The sequence below is a fragment of the Takifugu flavidus genome, chromosome 1 (assembly GCF_003711565.1).
Source record: "Takifugu flavidus isolate HTHZ2018 chromosome 1, ASM371156v2, whole genome shotgun sequence".
NCBI classification, from domain to species: domain Eukaryota; kingdom Metazoa; phylum Chordata; class Actinopteri; order Tetraodontiformes; family Tetraodontidae; genus Takifugu; species Takifugu flavidus.
The window spans coordinates 17,282,730-17,304,250 of NC_079520.1; the positions used below are offsets into that span (position 1 = coordinate 17,282,730).

Genomic DNA, 21,521 nt, shown 5'->3' on the forward strand with positions numbered 1-21,521 from the left:
TTGGCCTTTATGCAGATGTGTATTGGTCAAATCACGTCATTCATTAGAGTTGTTGTTCTAATAATAATAAATGAAACCTTCACGGTAAATCACATCGGATCACTTCAACCAATTACAATCAATTGGAATTCAACGTTTGGTAAAAATACAAATAACCAAATGGGTCCATTTGTGTTGTTTTGGCTCCCCTGTCTGACTAATTCTGGTACTCTTACTGAAATAAACTTTTTAGACTGGTTTTAAAAGCATAATGGGGGCACATTAGAAGTCAAACTCTTAAAAAGAAAGAACAGTTTTTTTCTCTTTCTTTTTCATCAATCAATATAGGGAACCCATATAAGGTCATGACCTTTAGGGTATCAATAACTTTTGAACTAAAACAAACCGCAGTTCCAAAAAAGAAACAGCTTATTTTTTACCATTTCAAAACAATATGCAATGAATGAATAAGAATAAAATATGTGATATTTTGTACAATTTTAATGGTTCAGCAGCTTGTAAGGGCAGATAATCAAGACAAGTTTGTGTGTGTGTGCGTGTTTGTGTGTACTTTTTCATACACGCACTAAATAATACAGTTTAAGGCAACTACAACAGCTGGTCCTCTGGATACATTTATTTCACCATTCATTTGTCTCTTTTCTTTTCTGATGACCAGTAACCTGAAAAGGAACAGGACACACATCTGTAAATACATGTCAAGAGTCAGAAATAAACAATTGCATTGCAGACACTTTCAGTCATGGACCTTATGCTGCACCTCCCCCAACACACCTGGGTCAGGAGGAGCACATTAAGAGCCCCTGTTCAGAGTTTAGCAGATTTAGAGGAAGCTATACCCAACAGCATGGAGACATCGTTCGCTGAGGTCAACCATGAGCCACCATCAGCCACCAGGATGGCTCCGGTCACATAGGAGGAGGCACGACTGGCCAAAAAGAGAGCGCAGTGGGCCATCTCGGTCTTGTTGCCTGCCCGCTGCAGAGGGATAGACTGGAATAAACCGGCAGCCTCTCCTCTGGGACCACCTGCGTGATTTACAGAATGAAAATAAAAACACCTGTGAAAGATTACTCGAAATTGTTTCAAATAAAATCAAAATGGAACCAATTTCATATGGGAGACTTTTACTGCTCCTCAACGTGATCCTTTTTTGGACCAAAGGACATGTTTTGGATGCTTTTTACAACTGTCTTATAGTACATGGGAAAACATCACGCCGTGTAAAAGGATGCTTTGTAAAGATTTACCCAGTCTGCGGAAGCCCTCTGTGCCAGAGACGGGACCTGGAGCCAAGGCATTGACCCTCACCCCGCTGGGCCCCCACTCCACAGCCAGATGCTTGGTCATAGCATCTGCAGACAAATAGTCAGGAGAATTATTTAAATTGATATGTAGTTATTCTTAGGATCTTAAGACGGTGCGTGTACCATTTGCAGCCTTGGCAGAGCCAGCGTGCACCTGGAGGCCTTGTCCCCTGTACCCAAGTGTTGCCGAGATGTTGACTATGTTGCCACCATGGTTCTATTCAAGCAAAGATTGATGCAAAAGTCACGTCTTTTGCCAGCTAACAAGCTGCTGAAATATAAAAACTCAGGTAAGCAGAACCTACCTGGAAGTATTTTTCATAGACCACCTTGCTGGTGTTGAATGTGCCCATTGTATCTATCTCCATTACCGTCTTAAAGGCGTTAAAGGAGAGAGAATTGGCCGGGCAAAGGAAGTTCCCTGCAGCATCTGTCAAAAAAAAAATCATCAGGATTTTAACATCAACCTAAAATATCACAGGAAATGAAAATGCAGCGTTCAAGGTGAAGAATCAGCTCCACAACACTGAGCTCCCGTACTGTTAATGAGAATGTCAATTTTGCCAAACTCTTTCAGGGTGTCGTCCACAGCAGCCGTGATGCTTTCGGGTTGCCTGACATCTAAACACAAAGGGAGACATCGGCGTCCTGACACGGCAGACAGCTTTTTGGCTGCCTAAAGGGACAGATAACCCACGCGTTAGAGTTTATTCACGTGATGTAATTTAGGATTACAGGAGCAGGCGTCACCTCTTTGAGCTTCTCAAAGTTCCTGCTGGCAATCACTGTGTCACAGCCGTGCCTGATGGAATAGAAAAAGCGAGCAAGTAAATTATTAAAAGATTTCAACCTTGTCACATAGAAGAAATGGTGAAAGTCTGTCAGATAACACGAGGTGGTTTAAAGTACACACCATATTACCTCACTTACATTCTGCTGTGCTGTCTATCATTAGCATTGTGCTGACGGAGCATACAGTGATTCTAGGTATTAAAGAATTATACTCATGTGCTTATAGAGTCTGTATAGGTAAAATAAGTGAAATTTGCAATAACGGAAGAGGATATGTAGAAAGAGATAAGAAATCTTTTCACCTCATGAAGATTTCAGCAATCCTCAGCCCAATCCCAGATCCACCACCTGTGATAAATGCAACCTGATCTCTAAGGAATAAAGTGCAAAAGTTTAATATAACTTCCAGCATGACCTTGCAACAATGCAATAAACAGCAGAGACTTGCATGCTTACTTTAGCAGATCTGGACTGTAGATGTGTGTGTATGAAGTCAGACAGTCATCGAAATCAACATCTTCGGGCAACAGTGCTCCTTTACTGCGTGGCTCTGCCATTCCGAAACTCTGTTGCATATGCAATAAAGCCTTTGACAATTAAATCAACCTTTTTAACAGTACTATAGCAGCTCGTCATTACTTTTATTTGGCTTGTCAGATGGTTATTCGTCACTGTTGTGCATTGAAAGGTCTTGTCAAAGAGAGCTCCAGGTAAAACATTCAAATGAATTCAGAAACTTGACGTTTTTCAGACACACTCCAAGTTGACCCCTCAAAGATGACAATGAAAATAAGTTTAGCATGCTGAGAACTACTGTGGGGCTAAGATGAGCTAAGTCTTCACAAAAACGAGTTGGGTAACAGCATTATGTCAGGACTGTGCGCAGCCTTTACCTGGAACAAATCAAGCTAACTTTATTAGCACCAACAGAACCGTCCAATTCCTCAACGACCCAGAAACGAAGAACCTATCGAACTCTCAGATCTACTTCTTACCGCAACTATGGTGTGTGTTTTTTTCTCTTTTCATCGGTGACTATTTGTACCTTGAACACTACTTTTTTGTTGTTGCCGGACACGCATCGCGACAGAAGTCCAACCAGGCTGCGTTCAAGAGCGCAAATACTGTTTCTCGATGATTTACAGTTAAAAACTGCATATGCCATTATCGCAATAGTAACAAATGAACTAACAATTTTTGGTTGGTCTCAAAAAATATACAAACATTAGAGACCTGTGTGTAAAAATAAATATTAAAAAGGACAGTGAGGAAACTGCTGTGATTATAATATTAACACTTTGAATGGTTGCTACGAAAACCATCTGTCTCTAGAACAATACCACAGTCAGTTTTCTGTAATTGATACTTTAACAATCGATCAAAGGATTATAGTTGCATTATAGGTATTAGTTCAGAGAGCGGCCCGCACAGATCTGTAAGATTTGATTTTGTGAAAAGCCCCGTGTAAGGGATCCTCAAAGTACTTTGCGGTTGGATATTCTTCATTGTAGAGATACACTGACCATTCTCACTAGGATCTTTCCTGCATTTCTTTGTCTCTATCACTCCCTCTCTGCTTTCTCTCAGGGTCTGCCAGGCATTGCCTCTGTAAACCTGTCAGCTGTAAACCTCATATTAATTTACTTTATTTAACAGCAGTATGAACTCAGCCATATTAAGCCTTGTCCCAATGTGGCAGGAAAATATGTGATTTAAAGCAATAAAAATCATTAACAGATTTGTCTCTGTTACGTTGTAATTATTATGCGGTTCATTTGCTGTCCCTTCAGACCACTGTTAACAGCAATAAACTCATTTTGTGCAGAAATTGAATTATACACAAACTAGTGCAATTGTAGGTAGATGCCGCCAGGTGACGCTCTCCGTCAGGGTTTGAATCCCCCTCATAGATACGGTAACGTGAAGTTTCCTGCTGCAACTGGTTCCAGGCTTCCTTGAAAGTTAAGATTCCCCACAGAAATTCAAGAACCTCTTTTATTCCAGCTGTGCATCGTTTGATGTACAGTCGGTTACTCCCAGACTTTCACTGTTACTGAAAAGCAAGCGTTCACACTTTAGCAAAGGTAAACTCTTGGTTTGATATTTTATTTAAATTATTTTAAACAACTGAAAACCTCAGGATAAATACCACTTACCACTGTCACACTGATGCTGGTAATGCTCAAACCAAACATTTTTAATCATTGGAATAAAGTGTACGAGAGTAAAAGTGAAGATCCTGATGCAGGGAAATATTTTCAATAGACCCGGACATAAACCATTTGATTTCCCATATAAATGTCCTTCATCGTCCACTGCACGAGGGAGGAGAAGACACCCGCAGTCTTTACAGATGGTGCGCTTTCTCCTCCTGGTCCAGACCCACCAGCCTCTGGCTGACCTCCCACAGTCTGTGAGCTACCGCTTCATCCAGAGCCTGACGTGCAGGTTCTTTTTCCGTCCTCACATCAAAATACTTTCCCGTCACCCCCTCCATGTCCTCAGATACAGCAAGGTAGACGACGGGCTGTGCTCCCAGCTCTGGACTCTTTACCAACAAGGAGAAAAAGGGACCTGCAAGGGGAGTTACATGAGGTCACTTTTTGAGCTCCACAAACCTCTGACTTTAATATTAATGGACAAAACAATTTTTGGGTTAATTTTAAGATAATTGTAGAGTAAGACCATGAACTATATAAATAACTATGAATGAAAAATATATTGTATTCTCAGTTTGTGATTTACATCAAGACCTTCCAAGACAGGGTCAAATATCTGAATGTCAACATTCAAGCAATTAAAGTAAATGCCACTCTCTTTTTGCGCATAATAATAAAATTTTGAATAATTATGCAAGTACCAGTATGTGTATTTACTGCAATAGTTACACATTATGTGAAGCTGTTACTTTAACTTCAGGGATATGTGCTACACATAGGTGCCATGTTTAATTCAAATCAGATGACTAAACCAAAAGACTTTAAATGCATAGCTAAGAACTGAAAATTCTTCGTTCAATAAGGATTTAATGGTTTACAATCAAAAACTCAGACTCTGACTCTGAGGGATAGGCAGGATACTCACTGAGGACAGTGCTCGAGAACTGTGATTGGTGCAGGCCAGTGTGCCTCCCGAGCTCCGTGGCAACGACTCCTGGATGCACAGCATTTACTGTGACTCCGCTGCCTGTTTTACACACACAACTGCATGAACTTATACAGCATTGGTTCTAAATATATATGTCCACTGGCCATTTAGAAACAAGAACATAGGCTGTACTCGCTCCCACACCTGCCCACATATTCAACAAGCCAGTCCACTTGCCTTGTAATCGCTTGGCGAGCTCTCTAGTGAACAGAACATTGGCAAGCTTGCTCTGACAATACGCCTGCTTAGTATCAAACTTCTTCTTCTCCCAGTTCAAGTCCTCGAAGTCCATCTTTCCCACAATGTGGGCGAGCGAGGCCAAGTTGATCACCCTGCTGGGGGCGGACTCTTTCAACTTATCCAGCAGGAGATTTGTCAACAAGAAGTGGCCTGAAGGATGAGAAACATTGCTCAGGAACATGTAGCTCGAGAGTAAGGGAGTTTTTTAACAATGTAAAGATCATGTAAATGTGTTTTCAGTGCCATTACCTAAGTGATTAACCCCAAACTGTATGTCAAAGCCATCTTTTGTCTTCCCTGCAGGACATCTCATAACTCCTGCGTTGTTTATCAGAACATCCAGATGCTGCTCTTCTGTAACACAACAGAAAAATCCTTAATGAACGTGTGTTTTTTTCCATTTTGTGGTCTCTGCAAATATCTTTTGAATCTCAACCTTTTTTAATTTTCTCTGCAAACTCTCGTATGGATTTTAAAGAGGCTAAGTCAAGCTGGCAAGCAAAAACATGCCGATTCAGTGTGGTTCCCCGTATTTCCTTGGCAGCTGCCTCACATTTCTCCATGTCCCGACAGCCCATAATGATCCGACCACCTATTGATGCGTGAAGAAAAATCAGTGTGGAACAGGATTTGAAATGCTGCATCTTTTTTGGTGCAATAATTTCAGAAGACACATTCTCTCCGCACCTCTCTTTGCCAATTCCCGAGCAGTCTCTTTCCCGATGCCCGTGTTGGCTCCTGTTATGACAACAGTCTTCCCATTAATGGTGGCCTTACTGGGACACCGACCTCCAGTCAAATGGTTCCTGTCAAGAATTCAGGATGATTTGTTTTCCTCATCAGAACTAGGAGTTGTGTATTTCTCTGACTCTTATGTGTAGAATTTTATGATCACTGCACTTGGTATCCCACTGTCAACTGTCAAAATGCAAACCATATTCAGGATCACTAAACCACTGTTATCTTTACTTTACAACCCAGCTGCACCCAAACACCTGCCACTATCGTGTTCCTGAATTTAATTTCTAGTGTCCCCCCTGCTGAAGACATTCCACTGTGGCTCATACTATCTAATGCAAGCACTGCATGTAAATAATGCAATGACGTGGGCTTGCCTCAAGCTTTAACAAATCTGAAATCAAATCGGAAACCGCTTTTCGTGAACAACTTTGAAGAATTCAGAAACATTAAAGATCACACTTGAATTTGATGTTATCTAAGTTATACCATTTGGATCTAATGTTTTTTTAAGCAAAACAAAACAATCTTTTTCTTTTCACCAGCTCCAACGATGTACTTTTGTGTCATTTTCCACAAGGTTTTTTTTTTAATAAAAAAATCATATGATACTTACTTCAGTAAAACTGCGAATCCAAAAACAGTTCCAAACACAGAAACTGGTAAAATATATTTGCTCATAACGATGAATTTGCTTTTAGGACTGCTCAAAAACCAGACCAGATATTACAAGACAAGGCACAAGGTTACGCGCAGTCATTTGTCGTCATCAATGGTTAATAACCAATAGGAGGAAAGAGGGTTGAGTGGCAGTATGGGAAATGTAGTATTATTTGCTAAAGCGAAAGTAACGCTTAATCTGACTGTAGAATTAATGATAAACTGATTTCTAATCGTATTTCAATTCGATATTTTTTGTCATTTCTATTATTTCACTACAAATCTAAGACCTGGTTCAGGGAGTTTAAAAAAATAGTTTAATGACTCAGTGATGCTTAAAACTACATAGTCTTTTTCTGTTAACTGACAGTTATTCCTAATTAAACTAGTCTTTTTCTGTTAACTGACAGTTATTCCTAATTAAACTCATCAGCGGGATTGCGGGAGTCAAGAAGCAGGACAATACCTGGGACAGGTCCCCTGTCCATCTTTGGGTGTGAGGGGACATTTCAATCAGACACTCTCAATTAGAAATAATTTAGTCTCCAGTCAATTTAATCGGCTTGTTTTTATAATGTGGGAGAATACTGCAGTACTGTCAGAAAACTAACACAGGAAGAAGAAGAGCATTCACTTTTCTATGAGGTATGCGCTAACCACTACCACCATGCATTAAATATTAAATGTTTTGAAAAGACACAAATGCATGTGATACAACACTCAGTGCATGAAAATTAATTCAAATCATGTCTCCTGTGCTCAAGATGTAAAAAGAATGATGCATGTGATGATCTCCATGCATATTTTTAGGCATTGTGCTGTGGCATCCCTGTGCATCATCTTTTCTAAGCAGGTGGTGCCCTGTGAGGTACAGTAGTGTGTGAATGTGAATCAGGGAATGCAGATTTGTGCTTTGTGTGGTCAGGATGGCTAAAAGGCTCTAAATCAATAAAATCCATTTCCCATTTAAAAACGTGACTGTCTACATTGTATGATATCAAATAATTGTGTATTCAATTCTAGAATTGAAAAATGCTATTTTGAATTTAAAATAGGGAGGCATTGTTAACCAAAAACACATGAAAGCTCAGAATCTATCTGAGTACAGGAAAGGACAAAGGAAGAGCAGAGGACTGAAATCTGAAAAGTTGGAGCTGTGGGTGCTTTTATGCTTCTATTAAATGATTTTGGATTAGCCTGAAAATGAATGTGATATAACTAAAATGGCATTTAGGGTATATATGGGGCAGGTATGAAGGGTGCTTGTAGGAGAAACAGAGGGTCAGACTAATGGCTGTGGGCGGACCAGAGCTTTTGCAAACCAGAAGGATCTGAAATCAATATTTGCCTTATTTTTCTGCCAAAATGTGTCTAAACCTCCAGAGATTAAGTAAGTTAGTTTTTCAGCAAAAAGGATTGGGGACAGCTTTTAATAGGAAAGAACTAGAAAAACATATAGCTTGAATGCTCTTGAAGCCTTTATTCATTGACTCCTCAACAGATATATCACTGGAAGGTCGCTAAAACAGTCACTGAGGAAAACGGTTTTACATTTTTATAATGATATTTGTTGTTATTGTTAATTTACATTAGGAATTAAATGGATTTTTAAAAATCTGTTTCACTAAAGTCTCCCAGTTTCTGGGGCGTACAGAGTGCACTCTTGCAGATAAATTTGAGGGCAGTGAGGAAACAAGGCCACCTTCTTGCAACAAGATTTGGAAAACTTGAGGTGACACATAAAAAGTATAAACTAGGTCAAGAATCTGGTGCCAGAAAATAGAGTGAGGAAGAGGATGTGGAGCCGAGGGATGCGCGGATCCATTTGTTCACAGCTCAGAAGTTTGTGTCCCCCTGGGGGGCTTGACCCCTGGTATGCTCTGCTGTCAGCCTTCAGCGCTTGTGTTGTGCTGTGATTTATGTCAGCTCTGTTCTGAAATGATCCAGGGGAAACTCTGCACCTTCCTCTGCTGCACCTGAATGTCTCAGAATGGCGATGCAGCTTCACACTAATAATAAAGATGGTGGTCTTATTGATCCTTGACTATAAAAAAACTGGGCCGTTTGTGAGCCTGAGCTGCTTCCCAAAAAAGTAATACTTGAAAAGGGAACACATTCAAAGTCAAGTCTGTGGTTTGTGATGTCACGAACACAACCCACGTTATAAAGCCAAATGGTCCCTGAGAATATTTTCGACTTCACAGTTAATATATAAAACTTGAGATATATGTTTATATCTACATGACCTGTTGAAAACTGAGCCAAATTTTCTAATTTGACATTGTTCTGTTATAAATACTCAAAGGGTGTTTCATTCTTGTTAGAAAAGAAATGGTATAGAAATAAATGTGATTAGTGTTTGGGTACCCTGGGGGCCATGTGTACAGCAGTAGGGCAATCTGTGAATTCAATAAAAGTCTTGCCAATTTGTTACCTAATCGGGACCGTTGGCAAAGTCAGTTCGGGCCATAATATGATGAATTATGCAAGAGTGGAGCAGCTTGTTCCCTCCATGCATGAATCAAAAGTGGGAAGAGTACAGGGACACAGTGAGTTTTTGTTGACTGAGTAAGGGGAGCCAGGCGCTAGGACCCGGAACACGTGAGTGTATTTAGTTTGCCAGAGGGTGGAGACGATGAACAATGAGGGAGCTGACTGGTAGGACCAGCAGAGGAACATCTGAGACCCCCACCCCCCCACTACTTGTCACCCTCAGAGTCTTACTGGACCGATGAGCACCTCAAACAGATGGTCTCCAAGACGCGCAATCTGAAGAGAGCGGGATTGTGCGGTGTTTCTATACCGGCTGTGCGGGTGTGAATGAATGGGTCTGCCTCTCAGAGTTTTTATGCATGCGGTGCCGAACTGGGTCATGCGGACCACTGGAGGAGCGAAAGATAAACACGAGCATTTCTCCCGTAACGTGGAAGGTTGAGAAAGAGGGGTCGCGGGCTGTGTCCACAACACTCATCTTTAGATTTCGATGATTTAGTACAAAGAAAGTCGCACGCTGAAGACCGGCTTCGTAAACAGGACAGCGTCATCTGAAGCAGAAACGCAGCGACGCGCCTCATCCGAGCGCTTGGTCAGCTGCGTAACTCAACCTGCGCCTCCTGCCCGATTATTAACTTCTTTCTTACGGGGAGGAGATCGATTCATCGTTTCTTTCCTGCAGAGTCCAGCCGATCAGAGTGCAGCAGCTCGGATGCAGGACCATGGAGGAGACAGACAGGTCGCCAGCAGGTGAGCGAGTCGATACCTCCAGCAGATGCACCCCGCGGTGCCTGAATCCAGGTCACTGTCTGCTGGGAAGAAAGAGAGAGGGAGACTGAGAGGGGAAATTGTGAGAATGTTTACACTGCGGAGTTAGAGAAGGTTTTCATTTAAACGTAAAAACCTTGACGTAAAGCCACATCTGACCTTTGGCCTGTTTCATAAACAAACATATGTGGTAAAAGTTCCCTGGTCTTTATGCAACAGCTGGATCTCTGCATTTCCACCCACATAACAGGAGAAACCTGCATTGATTTGTGTTAACATTCTCCTTTTGCCATGTGCCAGATAGATGCGAGGACATCCGCGGTACTCCACTTTAATGGCCCTTCATTATGTTGTCCAGGTGATAGCGCTCCATTAATGACACCTATAGTTCATTTAAATGGACAGCTGGATTGAGCAGCTTGAACTGACATTATTGATTAAGGTTCTTTTAGCCACAGGCAGATGTTTCATTGCGCTAACAGGGATCATAAGTCGTCCTATAATATCCCATTCACAGCAACCTAGAAATACCAGCAGCAAAAGCTACAGTAAACATATTCAAGACAGAGACACACTCACAACTCCCTTTACGGAAACAGAAGCTTAATAAATGCATGTTGCTGCAATCCTGGAGAAAATAAACCAAAGAATAGAATTTGGCAAATCTTGTGAATTCAAACTAAACCTGCTGTAGGAAAACATTCAACAGAAAGCCTGCGTACAGTCTTTGGACGGAGTTACTTGTTTACAGTGTGCCCAGTGGCACTTGTTATCATCCAGTTGTGTGTGTGAGTGTGTGTGTGTGTGAGTGTGTGTGTGTGGGTGCAAATACAGACTGTAGTCTTGATTATAGTGATATGGACCAATGTGCATGTGCAGGATCAGAAATCACCATTGCGGTGTCTTCAGATGTGCGTCACGGCGTTTAGCCACATCCCCACTCAGCCCCTCTTTTCTGAGCTCTTATTAGAGCGCCAGCTCCCCAGGTACCCTGACATCAAAGGGAACGCATTCTTTAGCGCGAGGAAGGGATGCTCGAATACAGTCTTGTTGCATTGTGGACTGTGTGTCATGGTGTGTCCCTCTTTGCCTGCGAGAAAAGCATTTTTATTAGAAATTGAAGCAGGACTGTGACGAGATAGAAGAGAGGGGGTGCACTGAGTATATTATGTTCCATTGGCGAATTGTTTGATTTTGGTGACAACGATGGCGATGATGACTAATGTTAATCCCAAACAGTGCTGGTTTGAATGTCTTGTTATTGATATTAGTACTGTTGTCCGTTTTTGCTGTCAGTGTGATTTCTGTGCTCAATCAGTGTGAAGATTCCTCCAGCTAGAGGTGAAGCTTTTTAAATGGATTGCAGGTCGTCCTGGAAGGCGTTCCGTGACCGCCAGGATCTTTCAACCAGTGTAATCTCCAAGGGACGTGTGACACACAGCTCAGCGAGAGATTATGGGAAGGGCAGTAGCAGCAAGTTGAGGACAGTCAGGCAAGGGTTACACAGCAGGACTCTGGGCAGCAAGGCAACGAGGGGCGCAGGTGATTTGTCACAGCGAGTGCATGCTGGTGTGTTTCCCAACACGGTGGGAGTTTAATTCAGATGAAGCGGGCAAGCTCTGACGTTCCATGCTCTGCTAGACGAGGTGATTCCGAATTTCAAGTTTACACCCATGTCCCAGAAAGCCCTTTTAGCTTTTGGCTGAGATTTCTATTTGAAGGTGTCTGGAAAAGGGCCGGCGCTCATGTTCAGTGTGTTCCCATGAGGACTGTTGTGTTATTTCCAGCAGACATCCAGAGAAAAGCGCTGCATCTGTCACATCATATTTCCCTCAATGGTTTCTGTTTGACCCAGAGGCAGCAAGGCGGGTTGGGCATTTTGACAGAAAATTGGACACGGGAGATCAGTCTTCAACCGTAATGCCTCTTCTGCCAAGAGCAAAGCAACTAGTCCATTAGTAATGGATGTAGGTAAAGATGCGACACAGGCAGTGCAATCTATTTATTTCTTTCATTAGTCCCTCCTTTGCATTTTCTGGAACAGAAAAGAGAGGAGCCGTCTGAAAAGAGGACTGAAGGCTGCTGATGTCCCTTCAGACAGGTACTTTATGTGGGTTAAAGGACAGACTTTTGCAGGAAAAAAATCTTTTGAGTTGATATCATTATTTCCTCATGGTCCCATTTCAACTGGTCTTCTGCAGCCACAGCAGGTTTTGTGCATTAATCAGTCATGACACAGTTTGTTACAATGGTACCAGTTGGTGGCTACTGAAGGAGACCCCCTATATCACAGAAACACTCTTCTTATTGCTGAGCAGAGCCTTAGATAAAAGGCTGCATGTACACAATCTTCACCGCTAACATAAAACGTGCAGATGCTCAATGCATTTTGGATGTACCTGAAGCTTCAGTTCCAGGGGCTGTCCGGATCCAGTCCTCAAAGGCCATAATCCATCCGGGATTTCAGTCTTACCGGGCAGAAACTGCTTGTACCATGGAAAGTGGGAACCCAGGGACTGGCTCTGGACACGACTGGACTAGTCCCTCATGAGGTCCACCTTGTACAGTCTAAGGTGCTGATACAATAGCGTGGTTTGGTGACTGAAAGCCAATCTATTTAACATCTCAAACACAGATGCACTCTAGGCCAACACTCCCAGAAATGACAGGTATCATCTTAATATTATATAGGTTGAATGCAGTAGGTATGCAATGACATATTGCACAAACCAAACCTCAATGTTATTAGAAGCTGCATGGAAATGATGAGTCTTCCATTTTGTGCAGGTAACAAATATATCAGGCATGTTAAGTGCATTAAAGGGAACATTTATGAAAGTTTTCATTTCATAAAATATGTGTCACATACTGCACCTGCAGAAGGGATTCTCTGTCTGTCTGTCATCTCAACTCCGGGATTTAGTGACGGAAAGGCCAACTGTGTCTATAGGTTTTGTGATGTGGTGTTAAACACAACGCATTTCTATCCTTTAGCTATACTCGTTTGAAAATGAAATTCGATATTTTGAATTTTTCTGCAACAACCTGGTTTACAGATTTGCTATCTGCTCCATTTGAGTAATTGTTAAGTAGGGGAAGCTCATTCATTTGAATGTGAGGAGAGCACATTTGTTTCTGTTTTACTGGGATAAATAAAGATGCTTAAATAAGTGAAATGTGATTAAAGATAGATTAAAATCTGTCTGCGATGCCTGCAGCCATTACTTTGTCCTGAGCTGTATGGGAGGACAAGCACACGGGGCAGCACGGATGTTGCGGAAGGGAATGTGGCCTTCGTTGTTAATGAATGCTGAGTTGTGCAGAAGCTCCCAGCTGCTCTCTCTCAGATGGAGAAACACAAAGGACCTTTGATAGAGTGTAACTGCACTGATACACCAAACCCCGTACACACACACACACAAAACACACACAAAACACACACACCGTTCCATATAATCATCTCCCACAGATTACAGAACTTCATCCCCACACCTTCAGGGCACTGCAGTGCAGTTTTTGGTTCATATTTATGGAATCATCTCACTCTCTCATCACGCAGCTTAATCCAGTTTTGCCACAGAAATGGGTGCAGAGAATCCTGCATCATTGGGTGTGGAGGTTGGGGGGGGGTTCTCTTGGTGGGAGCCGAGTAATGTGATTAAGATCCACGGTGGAGTGTTCAACTGCCTGGTTAAAAAGTGCCAGTAAACAAGCTCTCTCGCCTCTGTTGTGTGGAAGTGTTCTTCCAGTCGGTCTGTCTGTCCTGTTTTGAATGTTTCAACAAAAGGAAGAACCAGGACGTGGACACTGATCAACTTTTGTGCCCTTTCTGACTGCAGTTGAGTGGGCACGTTCAGCATGAGGAGGCTACAATATTCACAGTCTCTTATGCAATCACCTCCAATCTGATCAAGATGCAAGTGTCATCTAGAGAGATGCAGCCATGCCTGTATATTCTTTCCATCTGCGTTTTTTTTTATGTTCTGTATCTGAGGGTGATGCGCCAAGAAGATGGTACTGGCAAATGGACGCATCCTATTTTAGTGTTTGACTGTCTAATAGCTAGATTTATCACTGCCCACACAGTTGCTGAGAAACCCTAACACCTTCACAGCTTCTCAACAAAACTCTTAAGCCATTCAGCTTTTTTTTCACACCTCTATAAAGCACCTGACAGACAACACTGGCACATTTTGCGACGTTCTAATTCAAAGCAGCGGCGGTGAGAAGGTGACTGCAGGGAGGGAAGGACAGAGAGCAGAGAGGTTGCCTTTGACTGATAGATGGGAAAAGGTCATCAGCAAGATGTTTGTGCTGATTTTGGTGCTTGCTGAAGCACACACACATCAAATGATTGGGTGATTAAATGTGATTATAGGAAAGGTTGAAAAAGGACAAGGTCATTAGTTTATTGTGTATTATTTTCAATCATTTCTACTAGGTGTTAAAAAATACACCCATGTACACAATCATCCTGTTCTGATTTTAAATTTTTCAATCGATGAGCCCATTTGAAGTATGTGGCTCTACCGGAACCAAAAAGTAAAAGGAGATTCAACTATATTTTCCCCGCAGAGATCATTTTTTGACCGCATTTGAACTCTCCATTAAACTCAATCGTACAGTTATTTTCTGCTTCAGCATTTCCGCTGAATAACTTAAAACTATTGCTGTGCTGCAAAGTAAAACTAGTTTTCAAGGCAAACCCAAGTAGCCTCCTTTTTATCCCACTTTTATCACACTGAGCAGCCAGACATAACGTTGGGCATACCATCGCGGCTCATATGCACAGCGAGGCTGCTTTCTTCATCTGAGACGTCATATTGATTTCCTGGTAGTTGTCTGCCAGTAAGCCCTGTCCAGACGTATCTGAAAGCAGGCTCGAGAGATCTAGAGGGACTGCAGACAGTCCAATACATTTACTGAGATCATTCCCCTGTCAATACCTTCCCTGGAAATGGAAAAGAAGGGCCGTTAAGCCTTTCCGCATTTAACCGCCCTCTGGGACACAATGTGTCAACAAGAGTATATGGAAATATACCGACAGAATATTCCATTAAAGACCATTCGAGCCCAAAGTTCCATATTGAGATAATGGAAATCTGCTTCTAACTCATTTCTGTTCTTTCCTTTTCATAGTCTGCCCCACAGTGTCAAGGCGAGCCTGTCTCTTTCTCCAACTGGGCCGGGGCAGGTGGGCAGCAGCGGGGGCTCCCCGACATCTAAGATGGGTTACTGCGGGGGCTGCCCGTGGAGGACATGCAGTCCCTGACCATCGCCTCCTTGTCAGCAGCAGATGTAGCCAAGCAATACGAGCATATCCGTGAACTTGGGAAGGGCACGTATGGCAAGGTGGACCTGGTGGCACATCGGACGCAGGGTGAGTCGAGCAGATGATCGAGGCCGCTCAACACGGTCATACATTTGTTTATACTCCAAGTTAATTGTGAAAACAAATTTGAATTATTCCACCGTAGTGATTAGCCATGAGAAAATGGTTTGCGCAAGGCCTAAAGCTTTGTCTGAGCTTGAATGTGTTGTGAGAAAGTGAAATAACCGAGAGAGGCTGAAGGGGCAGTGAAGATTAGTCTCACTTATTCTGCAGCTGTGATCATAAATAGTTGACTGTAAGCGTAAATGTAACAGCTGTTACAGGGTCGGATAGTAGAAATCATTTAATTAGCTTAGCAACAACAACCCTTGAAGGTGTCGTGAGCTACTTGGATAGTTATGGTTGTAATTTACTGTGCTATGCAACTTCCCCTCACTGTTTATGTCTGATTGTTGTAGGCACTAAAATTGCACTGAAATTTGTTACCAAGAACAAGACAAAGCTCAAGAGTTTCCTGCGGGAATACAGTCTAACGGGCTCGCTGAGTTGCAGCCCTTTCATCATCAGAGTCCTGGATGTGCTGTTTGAGACGGATGACAGCTATGTATTTGGCCAAGAATATGCTCCTGCCGGGGACCTGTTTGACATCATCCCCCCACAGGTAAAGTCGTCATCAGCCCTTCTGCCAACCATCGCCTTGTCTCAGTCAAAGCTCCAATCAGCGGCGCTGTTCAAGCACAGCGATTTTAACAAGCCCCTTGGGGATTGGAGCCTTATCTTTGTCCTGGTTTTTTTCCTCAGCACACGCTCTCGCTTTAGTTTAGGACTATTCCAGTTGATGTGCTGGGAGTACTTGACTTCACACTTCTTCTAAGGACTCATTAAAAAATGGTTGCGGCGGAATTCAAAGCCGCGCCGCCTTTGTTTCATTTTTTATACATGAGCACGTGACCCTCTGCATTAATTCCCCCCATCAAAATAATCATCAGGGCTTCTTTTGAGCTGCGCCGTCTGCTGTTACACGGTTATCGGCTCCTGCGGGCTGCACTGAACGAGCATTAATCAAAGTTCCCCTCTTCCCTTCTCCGTCTCCCAACGCTTGTTTCCTCTTCTCAGGTGGGTCTGCCAGAGGAAATGGTGAAACGCTGCATGCAGCAGCTGGGCCTGGCCCTGGACTTCATCCACAGCAAGAACCTGGTGCATCGTGATGTTAAACCTGAGAATGTGCTCCTGTTCGATCGTGAGTGCCGACGCATCAAACTGGCGGACTTTGGCATGACCCGACGTGTGGGCTGCCGCGTGAAGCGCGTGAGCGGGACCATCCCGTACACGGCTCCAGAGGTGTGCCGCGCCAGCCGCGCCGAGGGCTTCCTTGTGACCACGAGCCTTGATGTGTGGGCGTTCGGCGTGCTGGTCTTCTGTATGCTGACGGGAAACTTTCCTTGGGAGGCGGCGCTGCCGGTGGACGCCTTCTACGAGGAGTTTCGGCGTTGGCAGAAAGCAGGTTGTCCTGTGGGGACGTACCCGTCTCAATGGAGGCGCTTCACCGACGACGCCCTGCGCATGTTTCAAAGGTTGCTGGCCGCGGAGCCCGAAAAACGCTGCGGCGTAAAGGACGTCTTCTGTTTCATCAAGTACGAGCTGGTCAGTGAGCTCAGGCGCAGAGCTTCGTATCGAGCCAAGAGAGGGGAGAGGTCAAGCTCAGGAGTGTGCACTGGAAGCTGCACGTCCTCCTCGTCCTCCTCTTCATCCCGCTCCTCCCACAGACACCCTGAGCCTTCTACTCCTCCGGGAACTTCCTGCCTGCGTCCAGCACCGCTCAAACGCAGCGTCCTCTCTGACCCATTGTCTTCCAGAGAGGAGTCTGGCCAGCACCAGTCTACAGGCCGAGACAAGAACAAAAGCCAGATGGTGATGGCGACTGCCATCGAAATCTGCGTGTGAGCGCTCTCAGATTAGACGGCAATTCACAGTTCCAGGCTTCAAAGCACTGTTAATGACCACACCAGAGACTTCTGTGAAAATGTCCATGAAAGACAAGCTCAGGATCACATCCCCAGCAGTGGAAATGGACATCATCAATCAGCGGTACACACTTTGACAGCTCGTCAGAAACACATGCCATTTCTGTTTGCGGTTTGTGACCAAAGACTGCCCCCCCAGCTCAGAGGACACACGGGCAGCTGTTAAGAATTTCACATATTGCTCCTCAGCAAATCTGTCATCCAAACATTTGTGCTTTTTAGCCATGTGCTGTGGTGGTGCTAATGATTCTATTATTAGAGACTCCATAAAAATTATGTCTCACCCATTACTTCAGGTCTCTTAATGGGATTGTGCTTTGCCCTGTGTCCTCGTGTTTATTTCTCTGAGAAACATGAGCCCCTCATCTGAAAGCCATCTACAGAAACCACACTCAGACTTCCTGCCAATGCGTGAAATATGGAACATCAATTTTGAAACTAAATTGAAAAATGGAGGGGAGAGAAATCATAATGTAGCAGTTTGTGTGAGATCTGTGTCATGTGGCCGTGTTGGAGACAAATTCTCAATATTGGGCGTCACCTCAGGACACTTCAGTGGGTCACTTCCTGCTTTATTAATAATGAAAACTCTATTGATGGCTGGAAGACAAGTCTTCAACTTTTGAACTGCTCACAGTGAGATTCATTTCCAATGTGACATAATAGAACACAGGGACTGTACATTTCTGTGTGTGAAAATGTTGGCTTGGCTATCAAGGAAGAAGAGAATAAAAGGCCTTCTATTCTTTTTTTCTATTGATTGTGTGTGTGAGTGTGTGATTTAAATCTAAAGCACAAAACCCATTTTTAAAGAAAAAAAACAGTCATTTAAGAGGTAAAGCTATAATTCTAGTGTAAATAAATTGAAATTTCTAAGAGTAATATCAGGTAGTTCAAACTATGTAGCACTGAATTTTCTACATTGGGGACATGGGGTTTTAGGGTTTTACCATCACTGTTGGGACATTGTATGTAGCAACACACTAATAAGATGTACATAATGCAGCAAATTAAACACAAAATGTGATCTAGAGTCTATTAAAGTATATGAGAAGGTATTAGCTGCTGTTGTCTTCTTTATAGTTTGTTTGAGGGCGGGGGTTGACCGGAAATGGAATTGCTTTTCTTGTTTTCCCTTATGTCCAAACCTTTGTGCATCGTCCATTTTCCTGAAATAATCACGCTTCTGTATCGTGAGTGCCTCTGCCTTCTTTTCAAACCGCCTAAGACTACAATAACAAGGCTGATTACAGTGATTAGAGTGATTGTTAGCATCCCTAAAAGGATCTGGAAATTAAGCACTTCCACACACAAACAATGCAAACATCTGTCTGTCCCAGGGAGAGAGATCCCTCATGTGTGGCTCTCCTTTTGGCTTCTTCTTTTTCTCTAAAAGGGTTTTTTTGTTACATTTTTCCTGACCTGGTTTGAGTGTCTAAGGACAGATGGTGTCACAACTGTGCAGATTGTATTGTTACTATTGTCATGGATCGGTTAACAAGAAGGTAGGGCCCTATAGGTACCGTATTTACTTCTTTCTACTATTTTTTGAACATGAAGATCAACTTGCAGATCTTATGGAACGCTCTATTTTCCTTTTTTTATTCATTGTCACTCCCGGGTTTTGTTTTTTTTTTTGTTTAAATTTTATAGTCTTTATTATCACAAATAAATAAATGAAAATAGCAAATCAAATACAACATCAAACGCTAAATGTGCTGCAGTCTCCCGGTCCGTGGAAAGCAGCAGAGCAGCGGTGTTTCTTGTCTTCATTACTCTCGTTTCAGATGAGCTGAAGGTTTATGATTGACAGAGCTCACAGATTCAGATGCCACTCACGCGCTGCTAGGAGTGAACGCATCAAAGACGTCATGATTTGCATATCCCCATTAGTTTTATTGCTTTAATTGCATTACTGTTATGTCAGTCGCGCATGTGTGCGTGCGCAAGGGATTGCGCAACTGCGACTACACGCACGTGCCTTGTCTCCACTTTTCTTCAGTTATCCACTCTTCTCATGACAGCCCATCAGTCCTGTCGCTATAGTGACACCGCGTTCGCTGTCTGCCCTTTTCTTGAAAATCACTTCTAATTGAGCCCTAAATGAACCCCCCCCCCCCACACACACACACACACGCACACACCCACGTGCGCTACCTGTCACCCAAAAAGCTGTAAGACAGTTGCTTTGCTTAATGTACTTGATGACACATTTCTGCAAGCACACATTTCCCAGTATTTTCATTTCATAGACCAAAGTTTCACCACGTCACTCCATTGACAAACAAACCTCTTTTATTGGCTTCGTTTTCAAGCCTTAGATGGAGACTTTGGATGACGCAACATCATGTTGAACCGGATTTATCCGCAGACATATAGCCCCAGTCTTGAGACGCCCTGTTCTGGCACACTCGTAGCCACTAGCAGCAATGAGTTTTGCCGGTGTTTCCCCATGTGGACTATTACGTGAGGGATTAATTGTTGATTAATTCTTGACGTACTCAATGAATCTAATGATGAGGTGTGAAATTATATAGATTTTATAACAGCTCTGGAGAGTAGCCTTCTCTGTATCTTGATGCAAACTGTTTTTTGAATTGTTGTTGTAGAAATCTAATGTAATATACTCTGTATTGTGTCTCTTAACAAAAAACTAATTATAAAACTATAAAGTAATATATGTTGAAATAAATTCATGCACCACATCTCCTGTCTTTATGGTGTTTTTCTGAGCAGTTGGATATAATGATGCTGCCCCTTCCTCCCGCTAGCGTCTGAGATGCTAAATCTGCCAGCTTTGCATGGGTCCCTGGCTTCAAATTAGATGAAGGTCAGCTGAAATCACCAGTGATTTCACAAGGCTTTGGTGTAGTTTGCCAGAGGTCCCTCCAGGCTAGTTTAACAAGCTGACTTCTGAATGTCCAATGAGCACATCCGTCCGCTGCCCTTAAAGAGCAAATGGGCGGCTACGACGCTGGGCCACTGAGGTGGGAGGAGGGAGGGTCACCACCCTTAACAATCAGATGCTGTGTCAGAGAAAGAAAAACGTGTGTGACCAGTGTGGTTGTACATGCCGGGAATGCTTGCAAATCAGTTAAGATGTCGCCAAATAAAGGTCAAGTGTGACATGCAGGGTCAGTGGAAACATTTATTAGGGCATGTCAAATGCGTAGCAATGGGATAAAAGAAATACACATATATTTCCCCAAATTCCAGGCAAGGAAAATTCACCGGTATGTGGCAAATGTGCAGCATTGCTCAATAATCCCTTTCCTAAGGCTCTAAAAATGCCAACTCAACTAAATTGAGTCCCAGCACTGCAGAAATATGGGTGCTATCCCCAAGCCAGTGGTCCTCATTGCTACCCACACGTGAAACGTGATCTCTCTCTGGCTGTAGCTGGTTTCATAGGGTCAAGTATTAGATTTCCAGCCTTACTCTCTCAGCTAGAGGTAGCGTCTGTAGCTTGAGGTGTCTGAGTGGCTGACGGAGACCATTTACCACAGTCTCATCCCAGGTCAGGTGGATCTCCGCTGTGGATTCTCAGATTTCCCAGTGGTGCACCGGAGCCCTCTTACATTGTCACCACCGTGTTTTCCCTGTGTGAAACATGCTGGAGGATAAAAGAGGCTGTCGGCTTTTTTGCAGCTCGTCAGGGGCGTATTAACCAAAGTGGGCCTGAAAAGAAAGATTTAATAATCCATGTGCTTCTGTGGAATGTAATCCAAGTGCAGGTGGCCTGTTCAATCATTGCAAACCGAGTGAACTTAAGTAGTTGTTGTTGGCGCGTCAACCGAATACGATGAGTAAACAGGGCTCATTTACATGAAATTACTGAACAATGAAAAGATGCAGCTGCTGTGTGATGTGGGTTCCTTTGGTTGAGCCAGAGATGGGGGTGCAGAACCTCACTAGTGTATTTTTAGAGGTAAACCAAGACCTGACGTATTCTTTTGCCATCTGGCTTTTGCGATACTCCTTTTACCACCACAGGGAACATACTGTACCGTCTGAAACCTC

The 21,521-nt window shown here is 43.2% G+C and overlaps 3 protein-coding genes across 8 annotated transcripts; 1 reads left to right on the forward strand and 2 right to left on the reverse strand.

The window, feature by feature from the left end:
• Positions 1 to 460: 460 nt before the first annotated feature.
• On the reverse strand, positions 461 to 3,202 carry decr2 (2,4-dienoyl CoA reductase 2, peroxisomal). Of its 6 annotated transcripts, XM_057032571.1 has the most exons (11): positions 2,993 to 3,138; positions 2,739 to 2,869; positions 2,556 to 2,665; positions 2,402 to 2,470; positions 2,058 to 2,109; positions 1,848 to 1,983; positions 1,613 to 1,737; positions 1,431 to 1,524; positions 1,251 to 1,355; positions 840 to 1,028; positions 461 to 662 (listed from the first exon to the last, which is right to left on the reverse strand). In XM_057032571.1, the coding sequence occupies exons 3-11, from the start codon at positions 2,654 to 2,656 to the stop codon at positions 628 to 630; spliced, it is 906 nt and encodes a 301-aa protein (XP_056888551.1). In that variant the 5' UTR covers positions 2,657 to 2,665; positions 2,739 to 2,869; positions 2,993 to 3,138; the 3' UTR covers positions 461 to 627. The 6 variants fall into 6 exon arrangements, with proteins under 6 accessions (XP_056888551.1, XP_056888530.1, XP_056888569.1 ...); XM_057032550.1 differs by lacking the exon at positions 2,739 to 2,869 and having other exon boundaries at positions 3,095 to 3,202; XM_057032589.1 differs by lacking the exons at positions 2,739 to 2,869; positions 2,993 to 3,138 and adding an exon at positions 3,145 to 3,192.
• A 971-nt stretch (positions 3,203 to 4,173) lies between these two features.
• Positions 4,174 to 6,999, reverse strand: LOC130525590 (retinol dehydrogenase 13-like). The gene is made up of 7 exons (XM_057032537.1): positions 6,841 to 6,999; positions 6,174 to 6,292; positions 5,923 to 6,078; positions 5,736 to 5,840; positions 5,420 to 5,636; positions 5,184 to 5,281; positions 4,174 to 4,673 (listed from the first exon to the last, which is right to left on the reverse strand). The coding sequence occupies exons 1-7, from the start codon at positions 6,903 to 6,905 to the stop codon at positions 4,447 to 4,449; spliced, it is 987 nt and encodes a 328-aa protein (XP_056888517.1). The 5' UTR covers positions 6,906 to 6,999; the 3' UTR covers positions 4,174 to 4,446.
• A 2,460-nt stretch (positions 7,000 to 9,459) lies between these two features.
• On the forward strand, positions 9,460 to 20,206 carry sbk1 (SH3 domain binding kinase 1). Its single transcript, XM_057042940.1, is given in 5 exon segments — positions 9,460 to 10,127; positions 15,285 to 15,388; positions 15,391 to 15,525; positions 15,936 to 16,138; positions 16,594 to 20,206. Coding segments are annotated over 5 exon segments (1,308 nt in total). The 5' UTR covers positions 9,460 to 10,089; the 3' UTR covers positions 17,422 to 20,206.
• The last annotated feature ends 1,315 nt before the right edge of the window (positions 20,207 to 21,521 follow it).